This window comes from Vulpes vulpes, chromosome 14, assembly GCF_048418805.1.
Source record: "Vulpes vulpes isolate BD-2025 chromosome 14, VulVul3, whole genome shotgun sequence".
Classification (NCBI taxonomy): domain Eukaryota; kingdom Metazoa; phylum Chordata; class Mammalia; order Carnivora; family Canidae; genus Vulpes; species Vulpes vulpes.
The window spans coordinates 11,263,045-11,288,400 of NC_132793.1; the positions used below are offsets into that span (position 1 = coordinate 11,263,045).

Consider the following 25,356-nt stretch of genomic DNA (forward strand, 5'->3'; position numbering starts at 1 on the left):
GGCCCTGGGCTGAAGGCGGCGCTAAACCGGTGGGCCACGCGGGCTGCCCTCGTTTGCTCTCTTTAAGCCTCGGTATTTGCATCTGTAAAATGGGGCGAGGGCTCCAACTGTTAGCTCCTGCTCAGGTGCAGCCTGGAGCGCCACTCGCGGGCGGTGGACAAGGGACAAGTCCGGGGGGGCGGGGGCCGGGGATCACCGGGTCTGCGCTCGCAGCTCCCAGCCTCCACCGCCCGGCTCCAGACCCGTTCCCATGGCAACCCGGCCAGCCACCATCCTGGGGCCGGCGTGCGTCACGTCCGGCCCGTATGTTTCCGGGTCTAGCGTCAGCCGCGGCGGCGGCCCTCCAAGCCCCAGAGCCGGAGCCCGCGACTCCTCGGCTCCTTCTTCTGCCTCCCGCTTCTCCCTCAGCCTCCCGTAACGATCGGCCTCTCCCCGGCCCAACGCGCAGCCGCGGCCCGGCCTCCCTTTGGGCCCGCCCCCTAAGACGTCACTTCCTGGCCGAGTGTTTCCGGGTCGCCGCTTGTCCCGGGGTACTGGCTTCGGTCCCCTGCAGCCGGCCGGAGCGACGAGAGCCCAGCCGGGCCCGGCTCCGGCGGCGGCCGCGGCTCCTTGTGGATTTCCTCGGCCGGGGCGTCCTCGGCGGCAGCGCCGGGGTGAGTGCGGGGCGGCCGCGGGCCGACACGGCCTCCGGCGCCTCCCAGGGCGCAGGGGGCGCCGACTCGGCGGGGCTCGGCCGACCCGGGAGCGGGGGGTCCCCTCGCAGCCCGCGGGGGCGACGGGTGGCCCCGCCTTTCCGGCATCCGGAGGGCCCAGCTGGTCCCCGGGATCCCCGCTCCCCCGAGGGCTGCCTCGCAGACTCCCGGGGCCGGCATGGGTGGCCCGGGGCAGCTCGGGAGGAACACCCCCTCTTCGGCGACGAACCAGGCCGTTGGCCACCCCGAGCCCCCCGTGAGACCGTTACCGCGCAGCGGGCTCCAGCCCCGTCTCGGGCCCCAGACCTGGGTCTGTGCTCGCTGTGTGACCTTGGACAAGTCATTTCATCTTCTGAGCGTCGTTTGGCCTAATTTGTTAAATGGGCGTGAACGTGCCTGCCGGGGCCGTGGTGGGGGTGAGATGAGAGGATGCTGGTGAAGCGCGGCCTCTGGCATACAGCAGGCGTCCAATAAATGAGAGCTGCTGTCCGCTCATTCACAGACCCGGAAAGGGCCAGAGTTTGGGACCGGGGTATTTTTCACGACCGGATAGGCTCTCAGAGGCTGTAGGGATTACCAGGTGGGGTATAATAGCAGCCTCCAGCTTCGGTCTCCGGCAGGGAGGGGGAGCTGCTCCCTTCAGAGCCCCTCTAGAGGCAGCTGCCAGTGGGGAAGGCCGTGTTCAGCAGCGCTGAGGTTGCGTTCAGAGGTTTGCAAGGCCTCTTTCTCTCTCTCTGAATTTCCCTGGAGTCTGATTGGGGTCTGGGGGACCCTCAGGTGTTTCACAGCCAGTGCAAGGTGCCTCCGCTGTGTCTTAGGAACCTCGGCTTTGGAATGAGTGCAAAGGAGTGGCGGTTGGGAGGTGGAGGGGGTTGAACTGCTGGCTCTCCTCTGGCCGCTGTTTGGAGGCCGAGGGAACTCTGAACTGGCTGGAGCCAGACCAGAGATCTGTAAACCTGTGGACTGGGGCGATGCTGGGACCAAAATAGCTTCTGCCTGTGCAGGGAGGGGGCGCCTTCAAATGCTGCCTGGGGAGTGTTTCTGCTTGAATGGGCCAGCTGAGGTAAAGCCACGCTAATGCTTTGCTACCTCCAAATCATTTCAGCTCCTTTCAGTGGGGTTTTAAACAGGTACAGCTTTCCTTTGGATGCTTAAAAAAATAATCATCGGAAAACTAATAATCCTTAAAAAGCTACCACCTCCCTGACTGCATATGTACTGTCTCTCTCTTCATTGACTTGTTTTTCAAAGGGAGTCCAGATTGTGGGCGCAGGGAGTGCTGACCAGGCCTGTTGGCTCTGGGCACCCGCCTGATGCTGTTAGGGATGTTCACAGTGCCATTTTTTTCCCCCACCAGACTGGCACGTCATGGTGTTCCAATCTTTGGGTTGCTTAGAGAAATTAACGGCTTCTGTCATTGCGCTGTCTAGTCTCCTGTAACCACGCTGTTTTTGCAGAGAGCGTGTTTTTTGTTGTTCTTGCAGAGTGCTGGGAATAAATTGCTGGCTCTGTGCTCAGAAAAGACACCAGCTATGACCAGCTACAATGCAGCCTGTATTCTCAGAAAATGTATTCAGGAGGGATGATGTCAGCTGCTTCACCACTGGCCGGTGTCTGGCCAGCCTCTTCCCTTGGCCCTTGAGCTTACATCATAAAGAGATTTGTGGCTCTTCTAGCCCCGTTCTGTGTGGGAAGATGTGAATTTTGCTACTATAGGAATTTTTAGAACTCAACTCCGCTCTCCCTGCCATAGGACGTTCTAACTTAGCCCTTTCAAGTAGAGCTGTCCAGCAGATGCCACAGGACACCTTTTGCCTAGAAGCACCCCAACTCAGAGTTTGAGTCAGGGTTTTGGCATCGGACCTAGGTTTGGACTTCAGATTCCCTTTTTCCTGTAACTTAGGACAAGTGCTTTGGCCTCGCTGAGCCTCAGTTTCCTCTTTAACCTTGGGCTGTCCTGTGAGTTTCGTTGATTTTTATCAAGCCCTTAGCAGAGGGCCCTCATGTACTAATCCCTTGGTGAATGGTAGATTGTAAGAATAAATGAGTAAGATAAACGGGGAAAAAACCCAGGCCTCAGGGCCTGCCAGCTGAAGTTCAAATTATAGCTCTGACCGTTGGAAGCTTCTCTGGATTCATGGCCGAACTTTGGTTTCCTTCGAGCGTTGTTGTGAGGATTAAATGGGATGATGCAATTAAAGTGGAAGACCCTGTGCTTAGTGCGTAGTAGGACCTCAGTAATTAGTCATTTCCCTCTCCTTCCTTAATTCTCTCATAGTGTTCATTTCCTTTTACTTTTCTGTTCACCTACTTATATTGGTTCAAGATTCATCATAGATTGGTTTCCTATCCTTGACTTCAGGATTTAGAACACCATTTGGGCTATTCGGATTCCTTTTCCTTGTATATTGTATGCCAGCAACAAACAAGGGTGTGGACTGTGGTGTGATTACAGAGCAGCAGACGCTGAGCTTGAGGGTGGCTGACTTTGTTTAAAAAAAAAAAAAATCAGTCTCTATAAGCTCAAAGCTGACTTCCTTGGAGAAAGATCACAGCAGTACTTAGGAGGTTTGATGTCCCTCTGTTTAAATTCTTCTCAGGTGTATCAAAAAATAGTCCCTGGGATGGACGTTTCTCTTAGATGAATAAAAAATGGTAAATACTTAACAGGTTTTTATTAGCAAGGACTGACGTCTTTCAGGTTGCAGTGCATACTTTGATAAGAAGTTCTTTCAGCTAGACTTGAGGGCAGGGCAGTGGCTTTCCAACTGCTCCCCACTACCCACCCCACATCCCCCCACTGCACCCATCCTAGGGCCTGGCACCAGAAAGGAGCTGCATAAAATACTTGTTGAACTCAGGAATTGTGGGGGTATGGGGCGGAACACAGGTGCCACAGAAGGTCAGGCTTGGAATCTTGGGTTCACTAACTCTGGCAACTTACAGCATGTCATATCATGGAGCCTCTGTCCCTTCTCTCTCCAGCTGATCTCCCGGGATTCTTGGAGAGCTCAGTGAGAAACTGAAGGAGTGGCATCGTGAATGCACCATTCATTTCACCTGTTTTCTCAAACACCTGCTGTGTGCCAGGCTGTGTGTTAGGCACCATGGAACAAAACAGATATGGTCTTTGCCTTTGTGGAGCTTCCTGGGTAATAGGGGGCGCAAAGAGAGGAAGTTAGTAAATGAATAAATAAAGGTGATAACGTCAGAGGGTGATTATCCCAGGATAATGGGATAGCGAGGGACTGGGAAGGTGGGAGTTAGAGCTGGGGTTGTCACTGAGGCCTCTGAGGGGTGACATTTGAGCTAAGGCCGTAGTAATGAGAGTGAGCCAGTTATGGGAAGGATCAGAGAAGGAACAGGCAAAAGGAACAACATGGGCAAAGGTCCTGAGGCAGGAATGAGCTTGGTGTGTTTGAGGAACAGACAGAAGGGTCCCTGTGAGCAGAAGGGAAGGAAGAGGGAAGGGGAAGATGGCCATGAGCGGTGAGCAGGGGTAGCCCGTGTGAAGCCTTTGACCTTTGGTCAGAAGGTGGGATTTTATCCTAATGGACTTAGGTTTGCCCCCTGTGCCCCTCGCGTGTATTTGTTCCTGAATAATTGGGCTCCCTTGGCAGGGCAGTGGGTAGGAGAAGGTGGCCTCTCAGTCCCCAGTTCTCTCGCACATCTCACCCCTCACCTCATAGTTAAGATACTCAGGAGTCTCCCCAAAAACCAGAGAACCCAGGCGAGTGGCTCAAGATGTAGATGATTTTATTGAGCTCCTGATTGCCTTTAGCACTTCCTGAGCTGAAGCCAGTTGTGCTAAAGGCTGGCACAGGCCTGTCCCATCCCTGCAGCTTCCTTCTCGGTCCCTTGCTATGTCCACAGCCAGCAGCAGCCTCCTTCACTTAGACAGCAGATGTCTAGGAGGCACGTACCCCATGTCTGGCTCTGTGCTTGGGTTACCTTAACGAGTAATTCAGTTGGGATCGCTGTGCCCATGGAGCTTGTGGTCAGAATGGGCGAGGGTGAAGATGCGCATCCGCCACCTGGGTGGACATACTTGCTCGCTCTGATCTTACCTCTTTGAGAATGCTTGGTGTGTGGCAGGGGAATGGCACCTTCAGAGAGCAGGAGTAGCTGCTCATGTGTATCAAAGGCTTATTTTCAGCCAGCCCTCTGTGAAGAGCTCTCTGTACTGATTGCACATAACCCTTCCACCAATTCTGGACCCTAAGTACTATTATCAACCCCCATTTTTGGATGAGAACACTGAGGCCCACAGAGGCTGAGTAGTTCACCCAGGTAGCCTCGAAAAGCAGACCCAAGATTCACACCCAGACAGTCTGGCTTGGGGATCTGTTCGTAACTCCTGTGCTGTGCTGTCCTCCTGGCCCTGGCAATACCCTCGATGAATCCAGATTGCTCCTGGCATTGTGGCACCAAAAATATTGCTTGCTCTGTGCATGTTCTACTAACTGGGGGCCAAGCAGACAGCAAGAATGTACAAATTTGGTGTACCCCAGCTCAGAATGTCTTGTCCTCTTCCAGTGGGACTGTGAAACTCTCCTAAGGTAGAGGGGAATGCAGGCTGTCAGAGCCAGGGAAAATGTTCTCCAGGGGTCAGCAGCCAGCATGATCTCTCTTTAAAGTGGCAGATAAGATCACGTCCCTCTCCCCCTTGCTTTGAACTCTTCAGGTGCTTCATGTGCCTCCTTGAATAAAATGTACAGTTGGGGCACAGGATCCTGTCCTGATGGTGCCTGCAGCTTCATCTCTGGTCACTCCCTTCCCTTCTCTTCCCCTCGCTGCCTCAGCCGCATTGGCCCTTTTTCTGTTCATAGGCCAAGCTCCTTCCTGCCTCAGGAAAGCAGGGCGTGGTGGTTAAGGGCGTAGACTTTGGAACCAGGCTGCCAGGGCTCTCAGCTCTGCCTCTTCGTGGTTCTGTAACCCTGGACACTTGTAACATTTCTGTGTCTTCATTTTTACATCTGTAAAATGGGGATCCTATCTCCTAGCGTTGTTTGAGAAGACAAAATGCATTCATATGCATCAGTGCCCGGTGCGTAGTAAGAGTGATAGTGTTAGCTCTGGGCCTTCCTCCCTGGCGACACTGCTGCTGTTACATTCTCCGCCCACCTCTTTGCTTGGCAAACTCTTCATGCTTCAAGCCTAACTGTCACTGCCCGGGGTGGGGATGGGGGTGGGACTTTTAAAAACTTCTCCTCCCCACAAAACCAAGTTAGGTGCTTCTAATCATATCTTTATCTGAGTTCAACAAAGTCAAGGACCTGTTTGTCTTGTTTCCACTACAACTTTGCACATAGTCTGCGTTCAGTCAGTGTGTTAGCAGAATGGATGAGCAGAAAGGGGCCTAGGGCTGGCGATGCCCGGTGTGGCTCAGGCCAGGTCGGTCTGGTTTTGTCTCAGCAGCCACAAGCTGGTATATGGACCATTTCAGGAATGAAATGATGTGCTTCTTTTCTTCCCCTTCCAGAGCACGCCCCTCTACTCCAGGTGGGCAGCATGTCTGTGCTTTTAGCAATGGCCCTGCCTCGAACCCAGAAACCATGGAGGAGATAAGGTAGCCCTGCCCTGTCCCTGGATCAGATGGGGAAGCCCAGTTCGATGGATACAAAATATAAGGATGACTTATTTCGGAAGTACGTGCAGTTCCATGAGGGCAGAGTGGACACCACCCCCAGCAAGCAGCGGCCTGGCAGTGATGAGTACCTTCGGGTGGCAGCCTCGACCCTACTCAGTCTACACAAGGTGGATCCCTTTTATCGATTCCGGCTGATCCAATTCTATGAAGTGGTGGAGAGTTCCCTGCGCTCACTCAGCTCTTCCAGCCTGCGGGCTTTGCACTGCGCCTTCAGTGTGCTGGAAACGATGGGCGTCAACCTCTTCCTCTACCCCTGGAAGAAGGAATTCAGAAGCATCAAGGTAAGGTCTAAGGAAGGGCCGTCCACACCAGTCTCCCTGGTTCACCTCCCGGTCCAATCTGAGAGGGCTTGTGCCAATTGCATGCCTCCTCTGCCCGCAGACCCTCCTGTCTTCCCCACTGCCTTTGATGTAACAACTAGAAGTACCCCCCTCCCTGAGGCTCCCTACCTTGCTGTCTGACAAGTGTCATCTCTTTACTGGGTCCCTGCCCCTGGCAGCTCCCACCTGAAGCTGTGAGGTTGGAAAGGTAGGCAGCTCCCTGGTTATGCAGGGCTTTGAAGCCCAGGGCAAAGGGCTTGAATCTACCCTAAGTAGGCTGAGAAGTAAGGCAGGTCAGGGTCAGGTTTCCATTTGGAAAGCATCTCTCTGGCTGTTGTATGGGAAATAGCCTAGGGGGGTGGGCGGCAAGAACAGTTAGGAAGCTGCCGTGGATGTTGGAGTACTCTGAGAGCAGGTTTGGACTAAGTAGTAGCAGACAGGAGGGTGGAGGATGGATTTAAGAGAGAAAGAAAATTCTGAATCATTCTGAAGGCAGTGGTGGCTCAGGAGAGTTTCCACAAAGCCAGTCTGTTATTCTTCAGAACTTCGCAGAGATGCCAGAGAGGAATATTCTTGCTCATTGGGCGTTCTTCCCCCACTCTGATCCCTTCTCTTCTTGTGCGTTTGCCCTGTTTCCTCCTCCTGTGGAGCAGAGCCGCTGAGCCCCATATGGGAAGCTGGTGGCTTTGTGCCCTCAGCTCAGGGCAGGAGTGCCATGCGGCTCCCCTCGCCATGTGCTAGTAGCCTCCGCCTGCTGCAGCGAGGAGCTGCTGAGATCCTTCTTCCCCTCCTTGTGCTCCCGTTCCACGGGCATACTGGGCACTGAAGCCAGCTCCCTGTGTGTCTCAGCAAATCGTGCCTCTCTTTTTCTGCCCCCTCCCTTCTCCTAGACGTACACGGGCCCCTTCGTTTATTATGTCAAGTCGTCGTTACTGGAAGAGGACATCCGAGCCATCCTGCATTACATGGGCTACGTGCCTGAGTTAGGGACTGCGTATAAACTCAAAGAGCTTGTGGAGACCCTCCAGGTGAAGATGGTTTCCTTTGAGCTCTTTCTGGCCAAGGTGGAGTGTGAGCAGATGTTGGAAATCCACTCACAAGTCAAGGACAAGGGCTACTCCGAGCTGGACGTGGTGAGCGAGCGCAAGAGCAGTGCGGAGGATGTGCGTGGCTGCTCTGAGGCCCTGCGGCGGCGGGCTGAGGGCCGGGATCACCTGACGGCCTCCATGGCCCGTGTGGCGCTCCAGAAGTCTGCCAGCGAGCGGGCAGCCAAGGACTACTACAAGCCTCGGGTGACCAAGCCCTCGAGGTCAGTAGATGCCTATGACAGCTACTGGGAGAGCCGGAAGCCACCCCTGAAGGCCTCGTTGAGCCTGCGGAAGGAGCCCATGGCACCAGACTTGGAAGATGACCTCAAGGATGAGATCATCCGCCCATCCCCCTCGCTCCTGACCATATCTAGCTCCCCCCACGGAAGCCCGGATGACCAGCCATCCCCCTCCCCCAACAACGGCCTCGGCCTCCTGCGTGGCACGTACTTCTCCGCTCAGGAAGACGTGGATCTGTACACAGACTCAGAGCCTAGGGCCACATACCGGAGGCAGGATGCCCTGAGGCCAGACGTGTGGCTGGTCAGGAATGACGCCCACCCCCTCTACCACAAGCGCTCACCCCCCGCCAAAGAGTCCTCCCTGTCCAAGTGCCAAAACTGCGGGCTGTCCTGTAGCTCCTCCCTCTGCCAGCGCTGTGACAGCCTGCTTGCCTGTCCCCCAGCCTCCAAGCCGGGCGCTTTCCCTGGCAAGTCCTCTGCCCACGACAGCCTGGCCCACGGGTCGTCTCTGCGGGAGAAGTATGCAGGCCAGACTCAGGGCCTCGAGCGGCTGCCGCACCTCCACCCCAAATCCAAGCCCTCCGCCACAGCCACCTCCCGCTGTGGCTTCTGTAACCGCCCGGGTGCCACCAACACCTGCACCCAGTGTTCAAAAGTCTCCTGCGACGGCTGTCTCAGCGCCTACCATTACGACCCCTGCTGCAAAAAGAATGAGCTGCACAAGTTCATGCCCAACAACCAGCTGAACTACAAGTCCACCCAGCTCTCCCATCTCGTGTATAGATAGACTGGACCTGGCATCCCCTGCTCCAAGGGCTACAGCACTGACTTTCTGGTTACCCCCCTGGGAAGTAGTGTTGATGTGTTGATCTCAGAAGCCGAGACCTGCATTTGACCATGTAGGTGTCAGGGGATCGTGGGGTTGGCCGCACCATGTGGGAGTTCCCATGGTGACCCAGATACTTCAACTGATGGCTGCTTTGTTGCCTGACAAGGGAGAGGGTGGCACTTCCGTTCAGATTCATTTTGCTAATCTCTCCACTCCCTATTCCGTTGTTTTGTTTTCGAGGAGGATTTCTGAGACTCTTGCCACACCCACCTCTTCCACTGCAAAGCCAACTTGGACTGGGAAGGGCCCTCCAGGTCACCTCCAAATGCCCACCTGGAGCGCCGAGCTAGAGGCCTGTTGGCTTGTGAAATGAGCCCTCCTGCCACACCGGGCCTCTTCGAATGGCTCATCCTTTGGCCGCCCCCTTCCCAAATACAAGGATCTCCCACCTGGATCCCCCCCACCCCCAACACTGACTTCCACCTAAGTCTCAAGGGTGGACTGTGTCCAGTATTCACTGAATGGCATCCTGTTGCCAGCACAGCTCAGTGCGGCCCGTGGTGTTCGTGCACTTTGCTCCAGCGCATCGAAGTGTGGACCTTCCACGGCGGGATAGACTTTTTCCCTTTCTGTTGTTTGCACATGCCCCTCTTACTGTACTGTAAATAGATATTTTTGAGATTTATTTTTAAATAAATATTCAACTTGCCGTGTGTTTCAAAGTGGTTAAAACATTAATTATGTAGCTATTTATACAAATGACCTGGGTCCTTTAGTCTTCCAAGGGAGGGTCTCATGCCCTTCCATGTATCCTACACACACCACAGCCCGAGGGTAGGGCGGAGAGTGCGGGGGCAGAGGAGGAATAGACGATGCCCCTGAGCTGATGGAGAGCCACTGTCTTCCCTACAATAAATCTCTATATACCTACCTCCAGTGTACACTTAGGGGGCTAGTGCGGGCCAGGAGGTCTGTGTGCCTGCGGACTGTGATGACCTGGTGACCTTCAGGATCCTCACTCTGCAGATCTACAGCCTGGTCTTTGCCACTTGCTGCGTGTGAACCTTGCACTCCAAATGTCTCCAGTCTTGTTTCGGAAGGAAAATTCTATGGGATTCCCCTGCCTCCTCCCCCACCCCCAATCTCAGCCCTCTTCGCCTGTTTCCAGGACTCCTCTGCAACATCAGTGATCTTTTTGCACTAAAGTGGGCCCAAGTCAGCGTGTGCCCATCAGACAGATGTCTCCTGAGATACTCAGCTGAGCCTCAGTGCTTCCAAACCTGAGGGCCCCTTAAACTCCTCATGTGAATGACTGTCCCCTGGATTTTGCTTTTGGGGTGCAGAGCAGGAGTGGGGCAAGAATTCGAAAAAAGAACCGCTTCCTTGTGAACTACTATATTTTAGCCATAAGTGTTTGTGATGTACAGAGTATTATAGGAATTTACATGCAGTGGGTTTTCTGGTAGAAGGAGGTATTCAGCTCTTGAACAAATTTAAGTCTGGCTGAATCCTGAGGCCACTGTGAATTTGCTCATGTTCTTCCAACTCAATTGAGTGATTTTAAGGTTTTCCAAATCTATGGCTCTTTTTTATATGTCTAGTAGAGCACATGTAGATATTCAATGTGTATGTACAGCTGACTTTCAACCACCTTTATTACTAAGACCAGCCCGTTCTGGGGTCATCATCTTTGACGTTCTTCTTTCCACATTTCTGAAGTGTCGATGCCTGTTTTACTCCTGAGAGCTCTAGTTTTCTAGTTTTCCATTCCCAGATCGCTCCAGCTCTACAGGAACTCTTAACAAACCGTGATGCCCGGTAACTTGTACGGTGGGCAGAAGCAGGAGTGCCCACCTTGTCCTGGGAGAGAAAGTCCAGCACGCGTGTGTCATCACGGAGATACTGTGTTCACAGACTGGAATAGAAAATGCTCTGACCCTGTCCTTGGTGTGTACCTTATTGTATGAGGTTGCTGTGATTGAGCTGGATAAATATATGCTAATTTAAAAAGGCAGATGTTTTGCATTTGATTTCTACCAAGAATTGAAATGTTGAGAGATGATTTAAAAAATAATAAAGCGTCTTCCATTATTAAACCAAGTGTTTGAGGTTTTATGTCCCTCCTGCCCTGCTGCTTTTGAAGTTTGGGTTGATTGGATTTTTTTGTTTGTTTTGCTTAAGCTGCATCCTTCAATGACAGGACTCACATTTTCTCCTCCACGAAACTGATACGTAATAATAGTCGGCATTCGGCATCCAAGTGCTCGTCCTGTGAGCCAGGTACTTTGTATGCTGAGACTTTACCTGCATGATTCCATGTAACAGTCTTCAGCCCCCTTGTAAGCTAGGTAGGTAGTGTTATATATGATTCCCTTCTTACAGACGGGGAAACTGAGGCATGCCCAGTTCAGCCATGTTTCTCAGGAGTGGGACTCCAAACTCTAGGAGAAATGATTATTGGTGGTGATTGGCAGGCATTAAATAACATTGAAGGACACAATGAAAAAATTAATGACATCTTTAATTCTTTTGATCCATTTAAATGCCTTAAGGAGGAAGTTCTTATTGGGAAGACAAGTTCAGTGCTAGCTTGTCTGGACCAAAGAGGAAGGAGGTGTTAGGGACAGAGCCTCAGGCTGAATCTTAGCTAGGTAACCAGTTACTTTCTATTTGAAGCAGGTTGTACTGTTTTCCATTTACAGCAATGATAGATCACTTCAAAAATCAATTTAAGTGTTTTTTAAAAGCAAGATGTATGGCAAAAATCTTGAGGGCAGTATACAAACGGCTGTGGTTCAAGACATCCAGGCTCTCCGTAGCAGCACGGTCTCCGCATGATAGTGACCACTGCTGGGCTGGCCCTTCCAAGGCACCTCAGCCTTGTGAAATGAGCCCTCCTGCCACACCGGGCCTCTTCCAACGGCCTCAGGCCAGACAAAGGCCCAAGTGTTGGGTTTGGTTTTAGCTACAACATAGGAGATGGCACTGCTGGGAATGGCGGTTTCCTATAGGTGCACACCCAGCCCGGGAGAGCAGAGGAAGCCAGACACTCCTGCATCCAAAGCAGTGCAGTGACTTCAGAGCAGATTGCTTCATCTGTGAATATAAATGACAAGCATATTTAACATCATCAGGCCCACCAGCTGTCCGTTAGCTCTGCTGCCAGCTCTGAGCACCCATCTGTGGCGCCCCACATGCCTGATTACCACTCTCAGAGGGATAAGGGCTGTGGCAGACATTTCGAACTCCTCTCACCCTTTCTCCCTTGGTAACAGAAGACCATGGTAAAGACTACCTTTCCCAGCTCTCCTGTGGCGAGGCATGGCTACATGGCTGTGTCTGGTCACTGGGACAGAGACGTGGTTTGTGTGTCTTCCAAGACGTGTTTTTCAAAGGATCTTGTCCTCCCACCCTGATCCTCCTTCCTGGCTGGAAGGGCTGTGCTGGCTGGAATGGGGCAGCCATGAAAACACTGAGGCGGAAGCCAAGGGAAGAGGGCAGGGTAGCAGTTGGAAGGGGCCAGGTCCCTGGTGCTTAGGAAGCTGCCATCAGACCCAGCCTGCCCTGCCCACCTCCAGAATTCTTATGTACAAGAGGAATGAGCTATTACTTTGCTTAATCCACATTTTCCCACTTTCTCATTTAAAAAACCTTTTTATTTACAAACTTCATGTACCTTGAACCTGGCTTCAACAATTTAACAGTTTTTTTTTTTTTTAAGATTTTTATTTATTTATTCATGAGAGACAGAGAGAGAGAAAGAGGCAGAGACTCAGGCAGAGGGAGAAGCAGGCTCCATGCAGGGAGCCTGAGGTTGGACTGGATCCCGGGTCTCCAGGATCACGCCCTGGGCTGAAGGCAGACGCTAAACCACTGAGCCACCCAGGGATTCCCCAATTTAACAGTTTTACCAGGTTGCAGCCAACCTGGTTTCCTTTCTACCTGTCCATCCACTTCCCTCCTAAATTCCTTTGAAGCAAATTCCAGGCATCTGTTTCACTTGTGAATATTTTAGTATGTGTATCTAAAAGACAAGGACTTCTATTTATTTATTTTTTAAAGTTTTATTTATTTAATCTCTACATCCATTGTGAGGCTCGAACTCACAACCCCAATCAAGAGTCACCATGCTCCTCCGACTGAGCCAACTCAAGACAAGGACTTTTAAAACACCATACCATTATCACATCTAAGTTTTTAGAATTCTTTAATAGCGATAGGTATGCAGTCAATGTTCTGATGTCCGGTTGCATAGAAATCCATATTTTAAAAACTACCAGTGCTCAAATAATTCTCCAAACTGCAATTGGTAGTTAGATCTTTAAATCACTTTTACCCTAAAGGCTGTCCCCACAGAATATAGGGACCCCAGCTTTCTCTTTCTTTTCCCCTTGAAATGTTTTAGTTGAGCTGGATTTTTAGTCCTTCATAGTTTGTCAGAGATTGCATTTTGCTGACTGCAGCCTGCACTGTTGTTCAACACGTTCCGCTGTGCTCTCAGTCTCCAGAGTTGTGGCTCTTTTTTTTTTTCTCCATTCTTTATATGCTGCATGTTGTACAAAAGTAGAAAAATAAACTTTACTTAGGGTACAGGGCAGGGCTGCATAAATAAGGGGTTGAGAGGAAATAACTTAAGGCAAGGGTGAGGCTGGTGCCTGGATAAGGCCTGAGTCCCAGACGGGCCGGGGGCAGGTCCAGGTTCTCAGATGCACAGGTCTCTACTGGCAACACATTTCAGGTCCCGTGTGAGGAGGCGGAAGAGGTTGAACGTGATGGAGGCCTCGAGGCAGCCCTGGGACTCCTTGGGGGCCTTCTGGAGCCGGTGCAGCCAGTGGTGGAGGCGGCCGTGGGGCCTGGGGTCTGCTGTGGGCTGAGCCGGGACACAAGCCTGGAGCTCCGAGTGGATGTGGTGCAGCATGCGGAGGGGCTGGTCCAGGGTGACCCCCAGCGATGAGTCAGTCATGTTCTCCAGGACCTTCAGTGTCAAGTCTAGCTCAGCCTCCAAGGCCACGGGACGCTCCCAGGCCTGCAGGAGTCTCAGGTCCCTGGACCTAGGGAAGAGGCGAGAGCTGCAGCTCCAGTTCTTCCGAGAGAGCGACTCTTCCAAGGCGTCCTTGGCCTTCTTGAAGGCTTCTAGCTCCCTGGGTGACAGAGACTGGAACCTGTCCATGTGACAGCTCCTCCTGGTTGTGGTGGGTTTGGAAGTAGGGACAGGGCCGGCTCTGGTCAAGCCCAGCACCACGGTCACCAGCACCAGGACCTGAGCTGTAGCCATGGCCAACTCTCCTCTGCTTTCCCTGCCGCATGGCTCTGCTTTTAGCCAGGCTCACTGGGCAATCCCAGCTGATGTATGTAAAGTGAAAAGGCAAATGAAAATTGGAATCTCCACAGGAGAGGCAGACGTACGTAGGTGGGGCCAGTCCTGAACCAGGGGAGCACATGGGGCTGGGCGAGGCTGCCTGAGTCACAGAGACCAGGTATCCCACAAGTCCCTTCCCTGGACCTGTGCCGAGAAGGAAAGAGAAACTGAAATTCACTCATAGGAGGACGCCTGGTTTTGGAGAAGTCCCCGTGCCTGGACAATCTTCGGATTAGGACCCTCTGGGGCAGCCTTCAGCTAGCTGGCTTTGGGGAGCCCCTTACTGAGGCCGAGACCGGTAGAGGGACAGGAAAGTGGCTCCGGTGGGGTGCAGGCTGGGAGGTGCGGGTGAGGCTGCCGCTGCGGCAGAGAGGGCTTCCCTTTGAGGCACGTTTTGTTCACTGGGGTCCCTTTTGTCTACTTTCGCTTTGGTCACCTGTGCTTTCGGCGTCCTGTCCAAGAAATCCTTGCCAAACCCTGCGTCCCGAAACTCTTCCCTGTGTTTTCTTCTAGGGGTTTATAGCGTTAGGTCTTACATTTAGGTCTTTATTCCATTTTAAGACTTACACGTGGTGAAAGGTAAGGGTCTAACTTCGATTTTTTTGCATTTGGCTATCTAGTTCCTCCACCACCATTTGTTGAGGCCGTCCGTGCTCCACTGTGTGTTCTTGACTGTCGTTGAAGCTCATTTGACCATATATGTGAGGGTTTATTTCTGGGCTCTATTCTGGTCTATAAATCTATCTTTATGCCAGTCCCATAGTATTTTGATTACCATAGCTTTGTATGTAATAGGATTTGAAATCGGGAAGTGTGAGAGTCGAAAATTGTCTTTTTAAAGATTGTTTCAACTATTCAGGGGCCCTTGAGATCCAAGATAAATGTTAGGACTGTTTCTATTTCTGCAAAAAATGCCATTGGTATTTTGATAGGGATTACATTGAATTGGTAGATTGCTTTGGGTAGTATGGACCATGTTACGATACTAAGTCTTCTAACCCATGAACACAAGATGTCTTCCCATTTATTTGTGTCTTCTTTTATTTCTTCCAGTAATGCCTTATAGTTTTCAGTGTACAAGTCTTTTGTTTCCTTGGTTAAGTTTATTTCTAAGTATTTTATTCTTTTTTTGCTATTGTGAATGGATTTGTTGTTGTGATTCCTTTTCAGATTGCTCATTGTGTATGGATAGAAGACAACTGATTTTTTATGTGTTTTGTATCCTGCAAGTTGGTTGAATTCATTTATTCTTTTTTTTTTTTTAAGATTTTACTTATCCATGAGAGACACACACATAGAGGCAGAGACATAGGCAGAAGGAGAAGCAGGCTCCCTGTGGGGGAGTCTGATGTGCGACTCGATCCCAGGACTCGGGGATCACAACCTGAGCCAAAGGCATAGACACTCAACCACTGAACCACCCAGGCGCCCTCACTGATTAGTTCTAACAGAGTTGTGTGTGTATGTGAAATGTTTAGGGTTTTCTACATAGAAGATCATGCTGAGAACAGATACAGTTTTACTTCTTTCTTTGGAGTCTGGATGCCTTTTATTTCTTTTTCTTGCCTAATTGCTCTGGCTAAGACTTCCAGTTCTGTGTTGACTTCAAGTGGCAAGAGTGGGCATCCTTGCTTTGATCCTGATCTTAGAGGAAGAGCTTTCAGTCTTTCACCATTAAGTAGGATGTTCGCTGTGGCACATACACTTTCATATGTGGCATTTATTATGCTGAGGTAATTTCTTTCTATTCCTAATTTATTAAGAGTGTTTTTATCATGAATGTGTGTTGAAATTTGTTAAATGTTTTTTTCTGCATCAGTTGAGGCAACCATGTGGTTTTCATCCTTCATTCTATAACTGAGGTACATCACACGGCCGTTGACTTTTTTTTAAAAATTTTATTTATTTATTCATGAGAGATACACACACAGAGAGAGAGAAAGAGAGGCAGAGACACATGCAGAGGGAGAAGCAGGCTCCATTCAGGGAGCCTGACGTGGGACTTGATCCGGGGACCCCAGGACCACACCCTGGACTGAAGGCAGTGCTAACCCGCTGAGCCACACAGGCTGCCCCAATGGCAGTTGACTTTTAAGGCTTGCTCAGATTTGGGTCTGATTTGGGGGGAATAAGAATACTTCATGGATGTTGTATTCCTTCACCAGAAGGCACGTGATGTTGAATTTTCTCCCTTTGGAACAGTATCAGCCTTTAGGACTATTATTTGGTGCTTAGATCGGTCATTTCATTGGAAGTTGCAAAATGTAGATTGTTTTAGTATTCCTTTTGGCAACCAGAATACTTCTATAAAAAGAAACTTCCTTGTAGTGGTGTGACTCTACACATGTGATAAAATTGTATAGAACTAAACACACACTCTCTCTCTCACAGGAGTACATGTAAAATTGATAGAATTTGAACAAGGTCTGTGGCTTGTACCAATGTCAGTTTCCCAGGTGTGATATTATTTTGTAGTTGTGCAAGATGTTACTACTGGGGAAACAGTGCAGGGTACACGAGGCCTTTTTGTATTATTTTTTTGCAACTTCCTGTAAGTTTATAATTATTTTTTTAGAAGAAAAAGAAACTGCCATTAGCTGTTATTTGACCATCAGGAGTAGTTTAAATGAGATAAATGCTTAGTCATTTGTTTTTATTACTATTTTTTTTAAGCAAGCTCTTGGCCCAGTGTGGGGCTTGAATTCACAACTGGTATGAAGAGTCATATGGTCTACCAACTGAGCCAGCCAAGTGCCCCTCTTTGCCTTTATTTTTACTTAATGAGTTGATGCCTTAGGGTCCCCCAACAGTGACTGTTTTTTTAAAAAGTATCATTAACTCATTGATTTCAGCATATGTGTGTGTATGTGTATATATATATGTATATATATATTTAATTTACGTATATTTATATATACGTATATATGTATATATATATTTAATTTCAGTATATTTTAAATACTTTAGTTCTTTACATTATTGCTATTGATGCTCAGATTCCTGTCTTTGGCCAGTAGGGACTTCTTCCAGTCCTTCCTGAGTCCTTCTTTTTTTTTTTTTTTTTTAAGATTTTATTTATTTATTCATGAGAATACACAGAGAGAAAGAGAGCGAGAGGCAGAGATACAGGCAGAAGGAGAAGCAGGCTCCATGCAGGGAGCCCCGCGTGGGACTCGATCCTGGGACTCCAGGATCACACTCTGGGCTGAAGGCGGCGTTATACCGCTGAGCCACCCGGACTGCCCGCTTCTATGTCTTTTTAATGAACAGAGCTTACATTTTTTAAAAAACAAAATACATCGTAAGTTCATATTTATACTTTATTTATTTATTTATTTATTTATTTATTTTATATTTATACTTTAATTAAAATTTAGGACCAAGGGATTTTTTTACTTCACCTTTTTTCTAAGAATCTTGGTTCTCAAGGATTCTAGGAAAGCCATTACTGATTTTAATTTTGCCACCTATGACCAGACCTAATTTTGACTGAGAGGGAGTCTCAGTTACCCCCCGCCCCCTCACCACACACATACAAGCGAGAAGGGGAGGGTAACTGCTTATCCACTTTCTTGGTGAGACACATTTCGCTTGTTTCCAATCAGGTGCTATTGCAAATATTCTCACGGGTGTTTTCTGGTGCAAGAGTGTGTTAAGAATTTCTCTAGGGCAGGGGTGGGCAGGCCTTTTCTGTAAATGGCTAGGTAGTGAGTATTTTTGGCTTCGGGAGCCAAGAGGAAAAAAAAAAGTTATGAAGGTACTTACATAACAAGAGAGAAAAAATTTTCCATAATTTTTTTTTAAGATTTCTAAAATTTATTTGAGAGAGAGACAGAGATAGCGAGACAGACCATGAGTGGGGTGGCGAGGGAAAAGCAGACTCCCTACTGAGCAGGGAGCCCAACTCTGGGGTGGATCCTAGGACTCCAGGATCATGACCTGAGCCGAAGGCAGCCACTTAACAAACTGAACCACCCAGGCACCCCTTCCATAGATTTTTTTTTTTTTAAGATTTTATTTATCCATGAGACACACACACAGAGAGGCAGAGACATAGCCAGCAGGAAAAGCAGGCTCCCTGCGAGGAACCTGATGTGGGGCTCCATCTCCTACGACTCCAGGATCATGACCTGAGCCAAAGGCAGTTGCTCAACCACTGAGCCACCCAGCTCCCCCAATAGACTTTTAATTTAAAAATTAAAAGCTTTATTTATAGGCATTGAGATTCGAATTTCATATAGTTTTCAGGTCGTAAAATGTTCTTTTGAATTTTTTTTTCAACCATTTGGAGATGTTAAAAACCATTCTTCACTCTCTGGTAGTACAGAGCATAGGCAGGCAGGCTGGGGTTTGGTCCTCCGACAGTTGTCTGCTCCTGCTTGCTCTCCAGGGCATGGTCCTGGGAGGGGAATTCCTGGGTTGAAGGGTGACAGAGGTCTTTAACTTTACTAGGCACTGCCAGATGCTTTTCTAAGTGATTCTCTCAGTTTGGACTCTCACCTCCGGTGACAGTGAGACTTCCTGTTTCCCGAGTGCTCTATCATATCAAATCTCTCCCCTTACTGCATTGCTCCTATAGCTGTGGTTTCATTTGTTTTCATTTGTTTCACGTTTCATTATGAAACGTGAAGATGCCGTGCAGTGTGTTCCTGAGTACTGAATGACTGTGCTTTCTGAAGGATAGGAAGGATATGCAAACAACAAGAGGTTTAAGGTTGCCATTATCCTTCCATTCAGAGAACCAAAACTTGGCACCTGTTCTTCTGGACCGTTTCCTATTTATACACACACCATTAATTTGATTGTTAGAGGCTAATGCTATATATTATTGTTTTGGAATCTGTCTCCCTTCAGGAATTTGTATCCGTTATTTCTGCTGCAAGTGACATCCAGGGGATTATGGGGCCCTGACCTTTGTGTATGGCCCTCCCCCAGAGTTTTCTGGCCTCTAAGGAAAAACTCCCCTGCCCCGCTCCCTTCCACCAAGTGCTTCTCCTAGGAATTGAGAAGAGGTTGAAATGTGAGCGAAAAATACCAGCTCCTTCTGGGGGGGCCACTTGAGATCCATTCTCCTTTTACTACCAGGACTCCCTTGTTCAAGCTGACACTGCTTGGCACAGCTCCATTGCTGGCCTCCCCTGCAGCCAGCGGTGGCCTGAGAGGACTCCACCACAGTCCCCATCATTCCAGTGCCACCCGTCATCACACTCACAGTTTGATGACGTAGAGAAACGTTTCTCTGAACCCAGGTCTCCTCAAAGGTGGAAGAGGGAGCTGATGAAGGTGCGAGTGCCTCTCCCCACCCCCCCCCCGCCCCCGCAGCTCCCTGCCCCCGACCCCAGCAGCATGTCTGGCCACCCGGTTTGGCAGCCCGGGCACAGCTGGGTCCCAGGTGTGATCTATTCTCCCCACTTCCTTCGGCTGGGGGTGGGAGAGCAGGAGTGGAAGGAGGGGAGAGGTCCAGCTCTGGCTTCCCTGCTGGAAGGCCCGCACCTGGCATCAGCACAGGCTGTCCTACCTGCTTTCATTTTCTAGTACGTGTGTTTTTGGTCTGTGCCTGTTCCCATAAGCAGCTTTGGGTGCCATGTGGAAGTATGAGGGGGCAAATAGACTCCAGGCTTCCGGCAGAGCGTGCCACCACCTTCCACCAGAGACGCCTGCGGCTGTGTGGATTCAGAACCTGGAGGATGGACTGGCAAGTTCCTGCTTCCACAGCCTGGCAGAGGCGCATGGGGGCTCGTCTGCAGTCCCAGCAGCGGGGGACCAGCAGCCCAGGGAGCCATTGGGAAGACAGAAGCTGAGCCCAAGCTAGACCATTCTGCTTGGCCTCACATCCTCCTCACTAAGGGGCAGGGGCAGGGGCAGGGGCAGGGGCAGGGGCAGGTATGACGCCCGGGGCCTGTCTGGTCCGAAGCCCACCGCATGGCCTGGGCAACACGTCTGCCGCTGGTCCCCGGAGTCTGGTAGGTGCTGACACAGAGCAGAGTCCAGGAGAGTGGGACCCGTGTATTTGTAGTGCAACCTGAACACAAATACAGGAACTGCTCGGATCCAGCAGCATTCATTTTTATTTCTAAATAAATATCCAGTGACATTACTGTTTTCTGTCCCCCCCCCCGCCCGGCAGCCCACCTTCCCCTCTCCAGTCTGAAGCCCCATCAGGAAGAGCAGCAAATCATTTCTCAGGAACCAGGACCTAACAAATACCTCTCACAACTTACACGTGGGAGGACAAAGAATAAGCCTGACCTTCTGAAAGGTCCTTAAAACAAATTAAAAAAAAAACATTACTTAAAAAAAAAAATCCTTCATTTTTATAAAGAAAATGAGTCAGAAGAATTCAAAGTTCTGATTAACCTTGAGAACAGATCAAGCTTGGCAGGGGCTGTTGTGGAGATGATGTGAAAGCCGTGGGGAAGCCATGAACCCCAAAACCTGGCAGCGAGCGAGGAGCCTTCCCCCAGCCTCTAGTTGTTCCTTAGAACAGGGCTGGGGCTTCTAGAAGGGACTAGGAGCACGAGGACATGGCTCTTCCACAGGGCTGACAGGCTCCTGGGAGCACAGGCCCACCAGGGTGACAGGGGACCTTTCTCTTGAGTGCCCGTCTGCACGTTCCCTGTCCGGTCAGGTGGCCCCGCTCCGGCAGCCGCACTCACCCTGAAGTCGGGCGAGCTCACACCGCAGCCTGGCAGGACCAGCTCACCGGGAGAAAGGCCAGGGGTTTGTTTCCCTCTGGACCAAGTTGGCCAGTGGGATGGGGTGGCCCAGGGGAAACTTGTCAAGTCTTCTTCATTTGTCACATGGCAAATGGCCACAGAAGTTCCTCAATATCTAACTACTTGCCTGAGAGACAGCAGGAACCTAAGCAGGAGGGAGTGTGGCTACTTACTCTGTGTAAGTCTTCCCTTTCACCAGGAGTGTTTGCATTTAAAACAAATTGCCTGGGGCTTTAGAGACTGAGTTCCTGGGAGAACAGCTTCTTAATGATGCTGGCTGCCATATGGAGAACGAGAATGGTTCAGAGTTGGTTTCCTACACACGTCAACCAGCAAGAGAAACACAGGTCTGCATTCTGGAGGGTAGGGGGGAGGATCACGCTGGCTCTCTCTCTCTCTCTCTCTCTCTCTCTCTCTCGCTTTTAAAGTCCTAATTAATGGCAGATCATTGCTGCTGATTCTTCCTTGTGCTTGAATCAGGGACCAGTTCGGAGGCTTGCACCATTGACATCCATGACTTAGCTGATGAGAAGCCAGCCACCACCCTGCCTTGCCCCCACTCTCCCCACCAAAGCAGAAATGGGATCCTGGATGTGGCCACCCTGCTGAGGACTCGGCCAAATGCACAAGCCCCTGGGATGTGAAGCTGAGACCTCACAGAGCAAATCTTGCTGATGCCACCTCTGATGTAGGTTTCAAGGATAGGAGGGTCCCTTGCTCATCAATCTTTCCATATTTCATGGCACACAGAGGAATCTGCAGGCCAACCAGAACCTCTGTAGGCTAACTTGGGGTATTCTGGGGGAGCCAACATTCTGGGCCAGGCCCTGCCCCTGGGCCTTACGTCAGCCAGGGCCTGGCTAGCACTTCTACTGTGAAGAGAGGTAGCTGGCCAGGGAGCAGGAGGTTTTTGGTTCTGCTGCTGGGCTATCTGAGCACCAGACTATGGAACTGAGCCACCTTCCTCGTGCCTGGCCCTGGCTCAGCCCAGCCTAAAACGTGATCTCTGGGGACCTAAGATAAGCCACCTCCTTGCCCTGTAACTCCCCACACCACAAGCCTCAGGGTATGGTTTTCCCAGGGATCCTACAATGACAGGGCTGCAGGGGGGAGCCTTGGGTGTGGGCCTAGTTGCCACATGGCTCCCCAAGACAAGCACATCTTCTAAGTTCACTAAGCTGACAGCTGCCTCAGAGGCACTCAGACTTCACAGCCTTCACCTTCGCTCTGAAGTATGACCCTGTCTGTGTGCTATACCCCCTCCTTCCCATGGGCTAGACCTAGAAGGAAATAAATCTGTGGGAAATTGTAGTTATGCTAAATATTTTTTTATCTACTAGGCATTTATTGCCCCCAAAAGTAGAATTATTAAGTATGCTAAAGGCAGCAGCAGCAGCAAACTTCTGATTTTCAAGCAAAGACACTTGAAAAAATCCACCAGGAAAATGTATCTCCATGGGCTCTGCAGGTGAAAATGGCAAAGGCCAAGAGACAGACGTGAGGAACGCGGGTTGCCCTTGTCCCCATGAGAATGGGCTCCAGCCTGCCAAAGCCTCACTTAGCCAGCAGGGGGCAGAAGAGGCTCTCAGGAGACCCAAGAGGTGCCAGGACCAGCCAGGAAAGGTGCCCCCAGGCCCACTAACCCAGGCCTAGGGGACCTTCCACTTTGAGGACTCTTCTCTACTACACTATCATTTTCAAGTCTCCGCTAAAAGTGGGAGGCGAGACCTGGTGACAGGGGGCAGTCTGAATTGAGAAGGTGTTTCCACTGCTTTATCTGTGAATTCACAGCCTCCCCCCCCCCCCCCCCCCCCCATTTTCTGGGAAGCTATTGAGTTTGCAATGCAAGTTCCACTTCTGAGATCAGACCACGAACTTCAAAGGAGAAGGTAAATTATTTATGGATTGGAAAACACTCTAGTCTCGGATCCTTGCCCTCTTCCTCCTAGGTGTGGACAACCGTCTTCTCCTTCTTTGACCTCTAAAAGTAGGAAATGACAGAGACCAGAATTATGCATGGTATTGCTCCTCTCAGAAGGTATTAGGTGAAGTAAAATACTCCTGTTTGGCTTAAATTGCGGAGCTAAACGGAGGGGTTCCAAAAAGAGAAATGAACATATGTTAACCCTAGCAAGTACAGATTTACTCTTCATGCATAAGAAGGAAACCAAGTGCTTCCTGTCTGATTGGCCTCATACTTCCAGGAAAGGGGCCTGGTCTGGTGGGCTGGGCACCAGGGTCTTGGAGGGCTCTGCAGTCCGTTCTTCCTGACACCCAGGGCCATGCTGCCTGAGGCAGAAGGGATGGAAACAGACCTGCTGCCAGCCCAGGGTCCATGCTGGCCCAGTGTTCCTCACACAGAACCAGGACACAATGAACGAAACCACCCAAGAGGGTGGCGAGTCCCAAGGCAGGGACCCTGAGGCACCTAGGGGAGGTGCCACTGGCCCATAGATGGGCAAAGGCTAGTGGTATGAGGTTTGTTAAGGGAAGATGAGGAGCAGATGTGAAAGTGAGGAACTCCACTCTATCTGGATGTGACTAGCAGCTCCTCACCCTGGATAGCCAAGGGCCGGGACCACAGGGACAGGGCAGGGGGTGTACGTGTGGGAGACCGAGACATGTGCAAGCCTCTGTGAGCGAGTTCTGGGTGGGAGTGGCAGGGAAGGAGCACAGGGCACTGCTGCTCTGGCCCCTACTCAGGGCTTTGGTGAGCTGGGACCCAAGACGGTAAAGAACCGAACAGGGAAGAAGGAAATGCTGATTAGCAGTGAAGGTGGCAGCAGGCAAACCGTGGGCAGACCCCACAGAGCCCAGGAACTGGGGCCTCTGGACCAATGAGATCCACTGGGTGAGGGAGGGAGGTGATTGCTAGGCTCTCACTATGTAAAAGTGCAGGAATTTAAACAACTCAAAGACCACCGATACCGGCTGCATAAGCCCTGTAACTCTAGCTTCTCCCTTCAGAGGGCGCTCTGACCCCACGGACTTGGCTGGCTCACCCCCAGAAACCCGATGCAGCTTCTAATGGGATTCCTGAGAAGGACCCGTGTCCGGCTCCACACCAGTGTAAACATTCACACTATTCCCAGAGGAGGACAGCAGCTGCCTGCCACCCAGGGAGACAGCCCGCAAAGGTGCCAGTCCGAGGTAAAGAAAAAGGTCACTGGTTTTTCCTTTTCAGGGAGTGCAAGCAACAACTCAAAGGGAAGTGTGAGGTTTTCCGGATTTCTGAGCCCACCACTTAGGTCAGAACTGCTGCTGCTGAGACCAGAGGCACCTTGATGACCAAAGGGAAAGGGTGGCTGGCTCCCTGCACTGCTGAACAGACACCCATTTGGGCCACAGCAGGGACTCCTGTGAAGGTCGTGGCTGAGAACAGCAGAAGCTGCAAGCCAGCACTCCCCCAGAACCCCCAGTCCTGGCGGGCTCCACAGCTGGTCACGGCTTTTCTTCTCAGGCACCTCAGCTCGTCAGAGGACTCTGCACCCTGGCCGCAGAAGCAGAAGGGAAGGTTTACCTGGATGGTGGGTCCCTCTGGATCTGTGGGCTGGGAAGCAACAGAGCAGAAGTCCGGCTCGGGGAGGCCCGGGGACATGACCTACTTCAGAAGCAGACAGCTGGCTCCAAGGCCCAGGGACATCTGGTTTCAGAAGACCATGGCCTTTGCTTCACCCTGCTTCCATCTTCCCTGAGGCTGCGGCCAAATGCAGCATCTCCGGGGCCCCTGCTGAGCGTCTGTCCTGAGAGCCAAGAGGCTGCTGGGCGGGCGCCCTGCTCCATCACAGCAGTTCCTGCTCGTCATCTTCGGAGCCCGAGGGGCCCTGGCGCACCTCCTCATACCACTTGTTGGTGAGGGTTTTCATCTGGATGCGCCCATGGTGGAGGTCCTGGGGCAGGAGACACAAGCAAGCCCTGGTCAGTGGGTCTGGGTCAGGTCAAGGTTAGGAGGGGGAGCTGCCTGTACCTTGTGGGGGTGTGGGAGAGAGATGGGAGGAAGGGCACAGGGCTGCAGGCAACTTCAAAGTGTTAACCAATTAACTCAAGCTGGGATTCTTCTCTGGGGGGTGGAAAGGACAGGAGGTGTCACTCAGAAACGGGAGTGGGAGGCAGGCTGGCGTGACGTTCAAAAACCTGGCTTCTGGGATCAGACACCCCTGGGCTCTGTTGCCACCTCTGCTGCGTCTTGGCTGTGTGACCTCAGGGCAGTTACTGCACCTCTCTGGGTCTCAGCCTTCCCAGCTGTCCAGCAAGAGAACAGCTGTAGCTACTACACAGGTTGTTGGGAAAATGACATGAAGCAATAATGAGAAACATTCCCACAATGACAGAGACCATGACTGCCAGGGAGGAACATGGGCTCAGAAATGAAGTGCAGCAGACCCAAGTTGGGCCCAAGACTGTGTCACTCACAGTCCAGAGGCCAGCAGTCCCCGGGGGGATGGAACAACAGCCCTGAG

The 25,356-nt window shown here is 51.1% G+C and overlaps 3 protein-coding genes across 4 annotated transcripts in view; 1 reads left to right on the top strand and 2 right to left on the bottom strand.

Annotated features, from left to right (window-relative positions):
- The first annotated feature begins 271 nt into the window (after positions 1-271).
- On the top strand, positions 272-10,917 carry SPATA2 (spermatogenesis associated 2). The gene is made up of 3 exons (XM_026014660.2): positions 272-653; positions 6,175-6,623; positions 7,553-10,917. Exons 2-3 carry the CDS (start codon positions 6,288-6,290, stop codon positions 8,777-8,779), a joined length of 1,563 nt encoding a protein of 520 aa, XP_025870445.1. The 5' UTR covers positions 272-653; positions 6,175-6,287; the 3' UTR covers positions 8,780-10,917.
- A 2,606-nt stretch (positions 10,918-13,523) lies between these two features.
- LOC112931877 (interferon lambda-1-like) lies at positions 13,524-14,096 on the bottom strand. The gene has a single exon (XM_026014659.2). It carries the CDS (start codon positions 14,094-14,096, stop codon positions 13,524-13,526), a length of 573 nt encoding a protein of 190 aa, XP_025870444.1.
- Positions 14,097-20,230: 6,134 nt separating this feature from the next.
- The window catches only part of SLC9A8 (solute carrier family 9 member A8), a 79,573-nt gene continuing 74,447 nt past the window's right edge, over positions 20,231-25,356 (bottom strand). For both annotated transcript variants that reach the window (XM_026014753.2, XM_026014754.2), the window contains one exon: positions 20,231-24,786. In XM_026014753.2, the coding sequence (XP_025870538.1) occupies positions 24,679-24,786 (108 nt within the window). In that variant the 3' untranslated portion in view covers positions 20,231-24,678. The remainder of the gene's footprint in view (positions 24,787-25,356) is intronic.

What these genes read in the sequence shown, in the direction of transcription:
- SPATA2 (XM_026014660.2), top strand. Translation starts at nt 6,288, where the DNA reads ATGGGGAAGCCCAGTTCGATGGATACAAAATATAAGGATGACTTATTT. An exon ending in AGGAATTCAGAAGCATCAAG is followed by an intron (nt 6,624 to 7,552) that starts GTAAGGTCTAAG and finishes CCCTTCTCCTAG; the next exon opens with ACGTACACGGGCCCCTTCGT.
- LOC112931877 (XM_026014659.2), bottom strand. Translation starts at nt 14,096, where the DNA reads ATGGCTACAGCTCAGGTCCTGGTGCTGGTGACCGTGGTGCTGGGCTTG.